This window comes from Osmerus mordax, chromosome 5 (assembly GCF_038355195.1).
Source record: "Osmerus mordax isolate fOsmMor3 chromosome 5, fOsmMor3.pri, whole genome shotgun sequence".
Lineage (NCBI taxonomy): Eukaryota > Metazoa > Chordata > Actinopteri > Osmeriformes > Osmeridae > Osmerus > Osmerus mordax.
The window spans coordinates 12,381,996-12,396,859 of record NC_090054.1 but is presented as its reverse complement, the minus strand read 5'-3'; the positions used below and the strand labels follow the sequence as shown (position 1 = coordinate 12,396,859).

The 14,864-nt window shown below is 41.3% G+C and overlaps 1 protein-coding gene across 1 annotated transcript in view; it reads right to left on the bottom strand.

Moving 5' to 3' along the window:
- The window catches only part of hspa12a (heat shock protein 12A), a 29,480-nt gene extending 17,299 nt beyond the window's left edge, over window positions 1–12,181 (bottom strand). Inside the window, exons 1-3 of the mRNA XM_067236765.1 lie at window positions 11,928–12,181; window positions 1,022–1,098; window positions 607–737 (exon numbers count right to left, since the gene is read on the bottom strand). Coding sequence (XP_067092866.1) covers window positions 607–737; window positions 1,022–1,098; window positions 11,928–11,970 — 251 coding nt within the window. The 5' untranslated portion in view covers window positions 11,971–12,181. The remainder of the gene's footprint in view (window positions 1–606; window positions 738–1,021; window positions 1,099–11,927) is intronic.
- Window positions 12,182–14,864: the final 2,683 nt, after the last annotated feature.

Genomic DNA, 14,864 nt, shown 5'->3' with positions numbered 1-14,864 from the left:
TCACTCCCATGCTATACATTATTAACTGACAATCAACATCCCCTCAACTAACTTACCACTGAACCTAACCTCACCCAAGTCTATACCAACTTCAGTTAGTAGTTTGACTATCCTACAGTTATCAATAGGGGAATCTCCTAGTGGTGCCCAGATGAGTTCCCAAGGGTGATTGCACCCCAGAGCAGTGAACCAGTCAGTCCCATCACTGACGGGTCATTACACTGAGTGGTCCTGGGCCATTCGGACATGATAGATGCCAATGAAGCAGATAAATAGTCAGAGGGAACACAGTTTCTCTGATATTTAAATACATTTCTAGCTTTAAACGTCAGTCTGCGTGCATCCAATCAAAGTGAAGAATGCAGCACTTATTTGCATCTGTGTCTATTTAGCATCCTGTGGCACAGCTATTTCGATTTTGATGGAAGCAAACAATAAAACACTGTATCACCTCTGCATATTCACTCCTATATTTCCGTCGCCAACAACAGTATTGACAGAGGTCCTGCAACAGTATAGCCTGATCTGAGAGCACCGGCATCTCCCTCCCTCCTTTGAGTCTCTCACTCTGTTTGGACCAGTGACTGCAATGCAGCGTTGGCTCACCTCATGGTGTGAATACACTCTGGCTCGTTGGTGAAGGCATAAGCATAGCCGCTGGATGTGGTGCCAAAGTCGATAGCAACCACCACCACGAAAGAGGGCCCTGTATGGGCATCTGGGTCTGTGTCATTTTGCTATGAGGGAGAGAACATGGGATAGACTGGTGAGAACATTGGTGATATTTAACTTTGAATGCTGGGCACTAGATTGATTAAACTACATAAGAAACATAGCCTTTTCCACCAAGCAATTGTAATTGGAACAAATCTGCTATCATTGTACAATTTTAAGCAATTACAACAGCACTGCATAAAGAGTGATACAAATTCAATCTGTAAAGTGTAAATAAAATCCAACTTCAAAAGCTGAAACCAAACCAATCTGAAAGAGAAATAACAACACAAGTCCACAGCATTACCTGAATGTGTGAGGGGGACAGCGGGGTGATGCCAGGGTCACCCATACTCTTGGCCGGAGACGGAGTTGCCATTGCATCTGAGGAGAGACAAAGAGAGATACCTCTTTAAGAAGTTCCACAAGCCAAGAGAAACTTCATTTCATACAGCAGCACCAAGAATTCTGAAAAACCAGTTAATTTAAAAAAATCAACAATCCAATTCCTAACAACTTTTATCACTCGTTGACAGCAATACGTCTGGCACACCTGCTTCTTAAACAATGACATTTCAATTCAATAACAATTGAATCTGTCCATTTGGCAGCATCATCTTCTTTAGCTTGACTTAATAGCACGTGTGAAAAGGGTTCTCTGAAGATGCACAGTAATGCCATTCCCTAAACGTATCGTAAGTGCCTGGGGAGGATTGTTTCTCGACGGGATATCACGTTATATGTCTGTTTTTCCACGTTGATCGTTCTTTTCTGTCGTCAACCCCCACAGAGCGGATGAGTGGTCTGAAGACCCAAAATGCACTTTGCCAGGCAATTATGGTGCTGAATTACCAGACCACCTGTGGATAGACATTTTCTTCAACCCATCCCACACTATTCTAAAATGGCCCCTACAACCTTGACTTCTTATATCAAAAGAGAACAATAAAAAATCTAATCAGGAGTGGAGGAGTAAAATAAGTTCTCTAGTGGTAAATGTGTTTCAGGACAGAGCAATTGAGCTATAGATGCTCATGTTGTTCAATGGTTGCGTCAGCATTTCTTTTAAAACATTTTGTTTACTAGGCAAATATGTTTGAAAATGAAAATTGTTAAGTGTAGGGTTTATTGACTTCCAGTTATTAAATGTCACTAAAAAGGTTTATCTGACAATTGATTTGTCTATGTTGGAGAGCTTTTTCAGGAAGTTTTGTAAGGAAAGTACAAAATGATGTTGTAGAAGGACAAAGAAAAAAGAAGTGGAAGTAAATCAAGTGTTGGTTTTCGGTGGTTAGTAATATATTATACAAGACATCCGGCACACGGTCCTGCACACTGTGTACAACATATGACTGCAAGGTCAAACCTATAGATATGGCTTTGTGTTTTGGGTACAAGCTCAAAGGCTACTATAACGATGAATTGAAAACCTTTCACTTTTCATTTCATAATTCACTGCAAAGTAAACACATATATATCACTTCAGGCTACATATGGATAGACAACGTCATTGTCACAGTGTTGTCGTGTGGTCTAGGGGGTCAGATGGCTGAGCAGTTAGGGAATCGGGCTAGTAATCAGAAGGTTTCCGGTTCGACTCCCGGCCGTGGCACATAATGTTGTGTCCTTGGGCAAGGCACTTCACCCTACTTGCCTCGGGGGGAATGTCCCTGTACTTAGTGTAAGTCGCTCTGGATAAGAGCGTCTGCTAAATGACTAAATGTAAAAGATCAATTTAAAGTTGACTCAAATTCACCACATTACTACTATATATCAACATTTTCAAACAGACAAAATATCTCTTAAGACCTCATCAAGTCCATGCATCCTGTCAGCATATTCAATTGTTATCGGAGCGCAAACAATTATAAGATCATTCAGCCACTGCAAACAGTACTTAGCGATCAAGCCAAAGATAGAGTATCCTGTTTCCTTGGCCCCTCCCTTTTCTCCCAATCAAATGGAGTGGTCCTGGAATGTTCTACTACACATTCTAACAGGAAGCAGCAGGGGTCAAACGCCACAGCTTCTCCACACAATTCTGATAGGCCTAACAGCAAAAAAATGTCTTGTGTCTTTTAAGGTTTGAAAAAGTTGGATTTATAAACCAGGCAGTAACAGCATTAGCCGACAGCCAGTATGTGTTTAACATGTAAAATGCCTACATGAACAAGTGAATGGAAGACAAGAATAAAAAGGCATCCAGATTCCCTTTAAAGACAGAATTTCCTCTCTGTTCTACAGAAGAAGCTATAACATCCTGTTCTCTTCACATTCCTGCTTTTCCCTAGACAGCTCTGAATGTGTAAGCTTCTCTGTGCAGATGTCAGACATGGTTTAATACACTGGGAGCGCAGACCTCAGGCTACAATGGTACAGTAGATTGATAACCACTTCAAAGACATAGAGTAACAAACCACCACCTGAGAATTATGAAAATAGTCAGAATATGAATAGTCCAGAAAGCTGCATTTATGGTGTGAACCACAGACACCCCATGGAAACAAAGTTCTACGGTAGAATGGAAATTCTATTACATTTTGGACACAAAGGGTTCACCAGGTCTAAAGACAACAAAGTATTGGACTTTATTGAACATTCGACTGACATCATAAACACTTCTCTTTCTGTACGGTCATTACTTAAATCAGCAGAGTTAATTGGGTAAGACATTAGCATCACACCTGCTAAAAATGTATCAATACAGAGAAGATAACCACATGTACATTGTTAGCACATAATGGTTCCTGGCTAATCTTTCCTGATATTGAATGTGAACAGCAAGGATGGGACCCTTTAACTGACTAGTGCCACTTACGTAAGTGCCCTTATTCTGTGTCTAAGCAGTCACTAAGCATCTCTCTAACTGCCTGGAAGGTCATTATAAAGTTGCTAATCTAGTTGAAGTCGAGGCCCGGAAACAGTTGAAACAAAAATGACAACACCTCTCACTAGACTTAAATTTCATTCCAAGCAGCTGGGCTCGCATCACCTTTTCAATGCAGACTCAAAAGCATGAGGATGAAATCAAATGGATGCCATACCACGTCCTTCACATTTTTCTCAGATTTTCATTCCTTAAAGGAAAACAAACTGCCACATTTCTTGTATGAGGATAGAGGGCATTTTAAGGAGATTGATTTTAATTTGTACGCGGGACAAAATTAACCAAATGTTTGACTTTCGTTGTTTTTAAAAAGAGTTGAAGCACTGTCGACAGCATGTCGATACTAGCAATTGTCCAACCAAAGCGCAAAGAAGTGCTACTGGTGCAGGAGGAAAACCACCAAAGAGTGCAAGGAGATCCGATAAAAATGTATGGCATTAATTGACACCTACAAAGGCAAAGAGATGCCCTATTCAATTTACTGCCACAAATACTCAGTGGCACCACAAAATAAATCCCCATTCAAAGGGCCACATTCATGGAAGGGAAAGAGAAATGAGTTTGGGGCGGCTCTCTTTTGGAGTGAATGTCCCATTTCTTCCCCTATCAGAGGTTCCATTCATGCCAAGCTGCAGCACAGCGCGCAGTCAGATTGGGTCTGTAGGAGCGAGAAAGAGAGCCATAGAGGGAGAGAGACACACAGAGAGAGACAGAGACACACACACAGAGAGAGGCCACCTCTCTTCCCCTCCCTCTATCTCAACTGCATCCAGCTGGCCATCTGCCCAGGCACAGCACAGGGAAGCAGACTGACAACAGCTGAGGCCAGCCAATGGTTTCTAGCACCGTTCGAAGTGCGTACCCACAACACACGCATTTTCACTTCAAACACACACTCCCAAGGATGCACACACACAGGCGTACAACACTTGAGACAATTCTCCTGTAATGTACAGTACACACTATTGACATTATTCCAGGAATGCTAGAGGTGTTTCTCTTCTTCACAGATGAGTAGGGTGGGAGCTGTTCAAATGCAAAACAAGAATTTGGCATGACACTCCAGAGAAAATGTCAACACAGGCCTGTAGCTAGAATTTGTATTGTGTTAGTACCATGGGCATTAACTAAGCTATTAATTAAATATACAAGTATCCAAAAATACATAATAAAAATAACAAATAAAAACATTTACACTTAAAAAAGATCAAATGAATATAACACATGCATACAAATATTTACCAGCAAGGAAATAAGAAAGTCCATATACAGTCTAAGCAGATATTTCCAATAACACACCAGCTGAGAGTAAAAAGGCAGACACGCTGATAAAATACTACACCTAGCATTCCCTAATCTATAAACCTATAGATCTGTGTCTGCAGTTTGCTGTCAAATGATATCCCCACTCTGGGAAATGTGCAGATCAGACAGAAATACAACTTCTGCAGAGTAACCCGATTACCACAGAACTACACTGCCTTCTATTAGATCAGCATAGTAATGCCTCACTGGTTGAAGATGCCACTGCAGATGGACAAAATCTACCTCTGTATCATTCAACTTATGAACAGTCGTACCCCTCGATTTGTGTGTTCATCTGATTCGTCTGAAGTCAGCAGTACTTGTCATGTAGAGTTTAAATGAATTTACATTTAATAACACCTACTGTAGGCTGAGGATTTACAACTGTATGGTGCATGGCATGCTATTGTAAATAGTGATGAGTGAAGAAGAAGGACAGAAGCAACAGTGTGAAGGTAATTGAGTTGCATATGCAGAAGCCATAAGGTTTCCCCCCCGAGCCTGTGAAAGCCCTCCTGTGAGCGTGGGTGAGTCTCCTTGTGGCCTGGTATATCAGGTGTCCTCCTAGCTGAGGACACTGGGATGGAGGGCGTGTCTATGTGTGTGTGATGGGGAGTAGACATCTGCTCAACTGCTGCAAAGTGAAATAAACGTCTCCCCGCTACAGGCAAGGCACCCCACTGGGTGGTTCAGAGGGAGGTCTCGGTCCAGATCCATGTGAAAATAAATTGGGAGGACATATTGACAGCACTGCATCAGCTACCTGTGTGGGGAGGGTTTGAAACAAGGCTATGATTGTGTCCCTGGGTCTCGGAGGTGGCTCTCCACTTTGGGCTCTGCCGTAAGAAGAGTGGCACACAAATGCACACTGTTTCCCCTGCTTTGTTGCGTTTGGACCTGAAAAATGGTCTTAGATATTTTTGTAATAATTTTCTTAAGGTTTCAGTGGCCAGTGTTGAAGCCAGAGGGCATGAATGTTATTTCCGAGTGCCTTTGTGACCCGTCGATAGTAATATTGAGAGAACTGGGGTAATGTATGTTTAAGGGTTGGTATAGGGTGAATATGGTTCGGAAACAGACCAAAATGATTTACATGTTTTGCTGAACTATATGAAGGGAGTCTTTCTTACCATATGAATGCATACTTTAAACACACCGAAACAGACATTCAGTACCAACTTTGAACTACATAGATAGACCCCAGTTTGTGGACCACTATGACTAGGAACAATGGTGAGAGAGATTTGAAAGAAAGGAAGAGTAAGACAAGTTCCCTGGGAGGGCAGTGTGTTTAGGTCACATTGGGGAAATTCCTCAAACCTCTCAAATGAACAATGGTCTTCCTTCCTGCCTGTCTACTCTATTCCCTGATACAAAAACAAAAACCTCACAAAAATAGTGTCTGATAGTAGACAATTCACTTTGACGCAAAGCAGATGTAAATAGATGCCATTGTTGTTATGAAAGATTCGCCGACACATTCAAAACCATTATTTGATGACTTTGAGTGTTCTTGCATTATAGAGTAGCTTAAGAAAGTGTTCAGACCCCTTCACTTTTAACACATTTTATTGTGTTTGTAAATGGCTTGAATTGCCATTTCTGCCCATTACTGAAAAATCTCAAACTGAAATCTCTCATTTACATAAGTATTCAGACCCTTTCCTTTGGCACTCCAAATTGTAGTCAAAACCCTCCTGTTTGCTTTATTTATCCCTGAGATGTGTCTCAAATTAGATTGGAATCCAAGTATGGCTAATTGAACAGATGGGACATATTTTACAAACGCACACATAAGGTCCCACAATTCACACCGTGAATTAGAACAAGAACCAAGCAATGAAGTTCAAGTTCAACTGTCTGTAGACCTCTGTGATACAATTGTGGTGAGACATAGATCAGGTTGTGAGTATAAAACCATTTATTAAGCTTTGAGTGTTCCCAGGAGCACAGTGGCCTCCATAATGAGTTGAACCACCAGGACTCTTACTAGATGTGGCCGTCCGGACAAACTGTGTAACCGGGCAAGAAGGGCCTTGGTCAGGGAGCAATTCAGCAGTCACCCGAAGAGAGATTCAGAAGTCCACTGCAGAGATAGGGAAACCTGCTGGAAAGACAACCATCTCAGCAGCACTCCATGAATCAGGCCTTTGTGGAGTGGCAAGACAGAAAGCACTCCTGAGTAAAAGGCAGGTGACAGTTCGCTCAGAGACAAATGGAATTTAAAGGACCGTTGAGAATGTGGAAAAAGATTCTCTGGTCTGATTGAACTCTTTGGGCAGCACCACAAGCACTATGTCTGGCGAACACCAGGCACTGCTCATCACCTGGCTAATATCATCCCTGCGGTGAAGCATGGAGGTGGCAGCATCATGCTATAAAGGTGCTTCTCAGTGGCAGGGACAGGAAGATTGGTCAGGACAAATGCATCTAAATACATAGAGGTCCTTGAAGAAAACCTGCTCCAGAGTTCACACGACCTCCACCTGATACTCATACTAAAAAATAAAGCCACTGTATGTATGTGTGACATGATCATGTCCAATAAAACATTGTGTTACTAGGCCTACCTTTTTTCTTGCTGTCGACAATTTCAGTTGCAACTCATTAATTATTAAGGAAATTATTCAAATTGTTTGTTTTTTACTCCTGACTTTGGTGCTTTCCTTATTTAAAGATACTTTCATACATTTAAAACATTCAAAGCATGTTTTTAAGAGTATGGTCATTGCATTCCCCAGTGAAACAGGGTCTTGCTTCCTCTCCCGTGCTTTTTGCAGCCCCTGATGTTTTTCAGGGCAGACACAGTTAAATAATTTACCAACCTACATTTCAGCTGAGATCCTTCACAGGCATTGTTGCATCATTCAGCAATGTGAAGTGTCTAACCACAACTAATTATAAAAGCTCTGATGTGAATGCATTATATCTACAGTATTGAGCACAAATCTTCAGTAGACACAAGGTACATACTGTCAACATGTCTTTGGCAGGTGGAAGACCTGGTGACTGTCAGCATCAGGATTAGAGTTGGAAAGGTACCGAAACTACAACCTACAAGAGTACCGGTAAACGAGCACAGCTTTTACATACCTCAAATACCATGGTAACATCTGAAATCAATAATGATTAGCCTTTTTGGGTGCTTATTACAAGCATTTCTCTATTCATATACATTCACGTTTTGAAGTATTTTTTTCTTCTTAGAAAGACATCTTTGCACAGTGTTTTTAGAATTTATTGGATGAGCCTCAAGGGTAATCTAAGAAACTGCTGATGGTTGTCCACTGCTTTTAGTTTATTTCGCTCTGAAGCATGCAAGCTCCTACCTAAATCTGACAGCACGTGAGTAGCACCTTCTCATCCTGCCCCACCCACTCTCTCTACAGGAAGGGCACCTCCCCCTAAGAGTAAACATTGGCAACATCTATGACATGACATAATGCAGAGCAGGAACATTCTTTTCACGAGTCAGTTTCTGTTTCACTCTTTTTTGGGGGTCTGTTGACAATAAAGATTGTTATTTTAAACTTGTGGAATTTACTTTAAATGGCTGGACTTTTAAATGGCTGCTTATTTGTGCCTGACCTTTTAGGACAACTGTACTGTTGACCGACAACTCCCTGTCTGGCACAAGGCTCAAACTCCACAAAACACAAACAATCCCACAGTAATTGAGTTCACCTCAAACTAAAATATTAATGACTAAGGTCTTAAATCATTGCTCCTGATGGTAAACCCCACCTGTTTTACCTCACCCTTCTGTCTCCAAAAAACACCTCCAACACGCTTTTCACATATGAATGCTAACCAAGTAAGGAAGTGAGAAGATTTGCTTAAATACACTTAAACAAATTAAAACAGCTAGCTATATAGTGTTAAAACACCAGTGTATTGTGGACTGCACTTGAAATGTAACACTCTGTGTTGTGCTGTTAGGACGTTCCTCATGAAGTAATCAAGTAGTAGTCACAGTATCAGTGCTATAGGAATCAGTAATAATGTACAATACAGTGCAGTGCACACCTCTGTGATTTGACCATATTTAGCACAAGCTAACCTTGTTTGAGCAAAAACAAAACAAGAATTCCTATGAAGTGTGAATTTTTCTTTTTTACATTAATTAACTATGCCTACTAAAAACCCAGTTGGGAGACAATATATTAGAATTACAATTATTATTCTACAGTAGTCAAGAACACTCTTAACTGCTTCTTCAGTTCCTCCACTCTTCATTGGACTCTTTAACAATAAACCCTTTCTTCAGAAACTGTTTCATTTCCTTTTAGTTGTTTGTATTAACCCTACATTTTCTTCACACGTGGACACAAACAAGCCCAAACATCACACATCAGTTGACTTCAGCCATGTTTGGGAGTGAAAAAATACACTTGATGGAGAGTAGCAGGACATAGCTGAGGATGCCTGCCTGTACAGTGGGCCCTGCAACACAGCAGAGTACAATGAAAGCCTAGGAGTCCCAACCTCTTAAATATCCCTGTTAGCTCGACATAGTAAATGGGAATTCCTAAGACTTGTGACAGTGACTTGACATACGGGTAATAACAAAGATTGTTTGCTTAAGCATAATATAACTACAATGTGACAGGTCTTGGTTTCTGGAAAGAAAACACGATGGGCCAAGAACATTTTTATTCTATCAAGTACAAAGAATGTTAGTCTTTGAGCATGCCTCCCTGTGTCTGTCTCTCCTCCCAAGCGCTGTCTTCAACATGTTGAACATATGGCTTAGAACACCACTCCCTTTGTTTCAACATTTACAGGGCTATATGACCCACGTTCAAACTCCCAAAAAAAATCCCAAGACGCTGTCGTTGATTTTGGTCTTTCTAATCAATTATCTGGTGGTGGTGGTGGTGGGTTCTAAAAAGAAAAGAGGGATAGCACAACTATGCAGCTTACTATAGATCGTTAAATGATCTTTTTTAAAGCCTGTTGCAGGATGGTTGTTTCTATGTCAGCTCCATGGAAACAAGGACTCCAAACAAAGACAATACAATATTTCTCATGCCATGGTTATTATAACCACACTTAAGAGACACTTGAAGAATCAATCCTGGTAATAAGCTCTCATGGCAAGAAACACTCCTTATGACTCAAGGATTCAACTCAGCATTGTTGTAGTTGTCAGTTTGTTGTGTTCATGCTGTTATAATGCCAAATATCACCACAGGATCAATAAAAGACTGACTAGCATCAATAAAGTGCCCTACACTGGTGACCACACCCTGGAATAGAGGCACTATTGTCCAGATATGCTGCACCAGCTCACATCTCTCTATGGATCGATTCTACAGTGACTAGGAGGGTGGACCTCTAAATCAGGGCTGTGTCAGCTTCTGTCCAGTTGTTATATCATGATTGGTGGGCTTGGGTTATGCAGTTGATAGAAACAGGCAGATAATTTCTAGCCCTTCTTCAAATCGAGGCCTTAAAAACTGGTTGGAAGCATTCCATCTGTGAACGATTAGGCAGAGCAGTACCACTGCATTTGAGTAATCGATTCTCATGACTGTTCTTTAAATCCCAAAGTAAATCACTTTAAGTTTGTATTTTTCAACCTAGCTATGTAGTTTGCATTGAGTTTACAACGAGGATGTCAAAAGCTGAAACGTGCGGTTTCCTTCCATAGTGACATCAGTCTCCAGAGATAGGTTTTAGTTTGGGATCGCGCGAGGCCTTGTGCATGTCTCTATGGCCTCAAAATTAACAATGGGCTCTTTATCAGCATCCTCAAAGTGTCACCGTGGGAACGTGTAAGGCAAGCATGCATTAGAACTAAATACGACGGCACGATATCTCTGCATCATTTGTTTGAACAGACAAACATGTTTGAACAAACATGTCTCCAAACAAATGGTCAGCGTCACGACCATGATACTATTTTAGCATAGGCAACTGGCAACAGGGTGCTATCTCAGTTTATTGACAAATTACAGGTTTGCGCAACACCCTGAGATGAAGTGTGACTTTTGATGTCAACAGAATTGGTATTAGGGGGGTAAAATACCAATTCTGTTGACATCCCCTCTTCTCAGCGAAACGTCTCAAGCGGGACACAAGAAAATGCAAGTCGTAGCTATAGGCTATAGACCAAACTTTGATCACCAGATTACTCTTTCTTCTTTAGTTGTCCTTTATGTGTTTTGGATTTCAACCATAGGAACACGGTCCACAACTACAACGCTACATCAGGCGTGCCTAATGTGCTGCTTTGAAGAAGAAAGGGAGACGCTCCTTTACGGGCTTGTAAAAATGTACCGTAATTCACGTTCATGATATAAATCAGAAACCTGACTTGACAGGGATGAAACAAGAACGTATGTGAAAATTGTTAATATGCATGTGCATCATACAATCTTGTGTGTAGGGTTTGAAGTAGCCTCGTAGCCGAGAGACTAAGCAAGGAAAAACATAATGCCTCTTCACCTAGGATGGTGGTGAGGCTGAAGCTACGCAGAATTTTGCTGCATTGAGTCAGTTCTCCCATGATACTGATCATGTGACCAAACCATGCACCGTTATGAGGAGGCATATGCCGCGGTTACTTTTCTAAACACCCCAAAAATGTGGCACCAAGTCAACACGAACTAATAAACGATAGCATGAACAGTGATACGCATATTGTATTCATACGACCATAGCTGTTGCTGTTGAGGTTCTACCTTGCCCACACACTGCGACAAATCAAGTCATCAGAATCTCCTAGCAATCTACTTTTCAAACCCCGAGTGCAAATTCTCATCTGTTACATTTCTAATGCTGGAATTTTGTGATGTAGACTACCTTAACTAACACACAACCACTCTCAGTTTTAGAGACTGGTTGTGTGTGTTCAAGTGCATGCAGGTCGACATAATTGTTAGCCTTGAAAGAACCCCATGTACGAAACAGTAAAAGCATTTGCGCATTCTCACAACTGCAACTTCAACAACGTAACAATGATAGTTAATTGTAGATGTTCAAAGTAGCCTACGAGTAGGCTTAAAAGTGATTTTACCTGCTATTATGTTGACTGTTGCCGACTCTTTCTCAGTCATCATATCCCGCTGTCTTATCTTTCCACGGCCCTCCCTGACACAGCTAAAACATGCAATTTTCCCTGTTTATTTGGGAAACTGTCATTCAGAATAACATGTAAAAAACAAAAGCCCTCTACAGTACTTACTAGTATTAAAATCCCTTGCCTTTATATTAACTTATTTTCTATTGGCTCCAGATATAGGCTACAGCTAAAGCTCGTTTAAGGGGTGCAATGCGCGGTTGACCCATTCAGTCGAATTAAGCTTGTGTCGAGTTGGGCCGTTCCACACCTCCTTCAGAGAAAGGAAGCCTGGTACCTCAAGCTGCTACTTTCCGATTGTTAGGTAGCCCTCTGTCCCGCCCCGCCCCTCCCATCAACTCACACTGCTGTCTGGCCAAAAATGTTGCCCATTCCACAACTTAAGACAACCTTACTATCAACCTACTTTGATATTGTGTGATATTGTGTATATTGTGATATTGTGTGTTTTTACTGTTATATGGTTTTTAATCAATTGCTCCTCTAGGGACAAATATTTCTGCTTGAGTCCTCATCTGGCAATCTGGGGTGCAGCTACCAACTAGTATTTTTCTATGAGTATTCATGTCAAATTATAAAAACCTCACCATAGCCTTTTTATTATATCCCATTACCAAATAATGATAGTTAGTAGGTTTATAAAAAACTGAAAGAAGATTTTTTTTTGATGTTTGCTTGCCTCCTTTTTCCTCTGGAAAGAAGAGACTGACTCACTTTACTTCGAAAATTCACTTTCCCGTACCAGACAGGAGCTGAGGGGTCAATCCAAAGGGACAATGAACATCCATTTTACCAAAAAAGGGGGAAATTATCCTACACTTTCAGGGGTCTAAGTTCAGACACCTTGGGCTGATTGACCAGTATAGACCATCTCCTTACCCCATCTAGTGGTCAATTTCCTTGTGACCTTCTCGAAAACATCAGACTAAAAAACCTTCTAAAAAGCTATTAGCAATTAGAGGTTATTACTCCATGCCAGCCATTTGGTGAAAATAAAAAAAATCTTTTATTGTACCAATTTGAAATAGTTCTTGTAATCCACGACCACTCTTGATAATTGTTAAATTAGCAAGTGGGAATTTGCCACAGGATAATGGGACCAAGACATGGTTCCATTTTAGTCCTTTCAGAAAGTAGGTTTAGACCCATAAACATACTAGATGGCAATATGGATCTACAATGTGAACAAATGGCATCCATCTTTGTCAAGATAGAATGGAATGAAGGAATTAAGTCAAATACCTGAGAGACACAACACATGGTTTTCTATTATGTTTAAACTCAACTAAAAGTAAGTAATACATGTGTAAAAAAATTCCAATCCAAAAATAACAATATAAACTATGTCATCCAACCATCTGTCCTCTGTTATAACCTCCACCTCCTGGTTAAATAAAGGTTATAATAATAATAATAATAACCATGTGGTGCTTCAGACATCTGGGAGTTTAGATCTTAAAGCACAACTATCTAGAATGGGGTCTGCTTAGACTGTACTTCTTAGTAAACCAGGTGCACAGTCTGGTCATCTGAGAATGATTGTCTCTCATTTCTTACATGTCACAACCAGGGCTGGTCCTTCCTATAGGCGACATAGGCAGCCGCCTAGGGCGGCATGAAGAGGGGGGAGGCATTTTCCGAAGTGCATCCATTAATTAACCCTCCCGCACTACCAGCAATGAAAAAAATCGTGAAGCATACATTGTGGAAAACCAAATAAGTGCCAAAGGGAAGAACCATAAGAGCATGCAGTTAAACAAGTTACAATTGAACAACATGAAACTCCCCACAAGAGTGCAAGAGTGTACCTGTAGAAAAAACAGTCAACAGGCCTGACACTTTACCTCCCCAGGAGACCTGGTAGGATCTTCCAGACAGGTAGGATGAGATTCACTGAAGTGCAGTGCCAGTGATACCCATCTCAGAAAGTCTGGCCAGCAGGATTTGATGGTTGACCGTATCAAACGCTGCAGAAAGGTCCAGCAGAATGATGAGGGATGACCTCGAAGCCGCTCTGGCAGACTAGAGGGCAGTGGTGACTGACAGGAGGGCAGTTTCTGTGGAGTGGCCAGTCTTGAAGCCCGATTGGTTGGGGTCAAGCAGCTTGTTCTGAGAGAGGAAGTTTGAAAGTTGGTTAGATACAGCGCGTTCAATTGTTTTAGAAAAGAAGGGTAGTAGTGATACCGGTCTGTAGTTCTGGGGAACATCTCCTGTTCAGAACATCCAATGGCTGTGTCCATGGATGAATCTGAAACATCCTTTCTTTTCAGTTAACACTTATCACAGTGACTGTCTTTGAAGTCTCTTAGCCTGAGACAGACAAGGACCTTGCATTTACATTTACATTTAGGCATTTAGCAGACGCTCTTATCCAGAGCGACTTACAGTAAGTACAGGGACATTCCCCCGAGGCAAGTAGGGTGAAGTGCCTTGCCCAAGGACACAACGTCATTTGGTTGGCATAGCCGGGAATCGAACTAGCAACCTTCTGATTACTAGCCCGATTCCCTAACCACTCAACCATCTGACTCCATCAGACCTCCAACCTTGACACTGTTAGCCTTTCAAAATATATGTAACTTCTTCTCCTTTCACTCTCAAAATATCTTGAAAATCCCCTCCCCAGCCTGCTGAATTTGACAATGAGTTAGGCTTCTACCTTTAAATTTAACAAGACCCTCTTTTGGCATCATTGTTATCTTCCAGTCAGACTGCATGGCATGAAGTTCCCAATTCTTCAGTGTGTTAACCTTCCAGTGTGTGGTGGGCAGCACAAATCGGGAAATGTTCTCTGTCTGGGGATACGGACTGAAGCATGTGGCTCTTCTGCATCAGTATGTTTATCTGTCACAGCCTTTACAAGGGATAACTCTT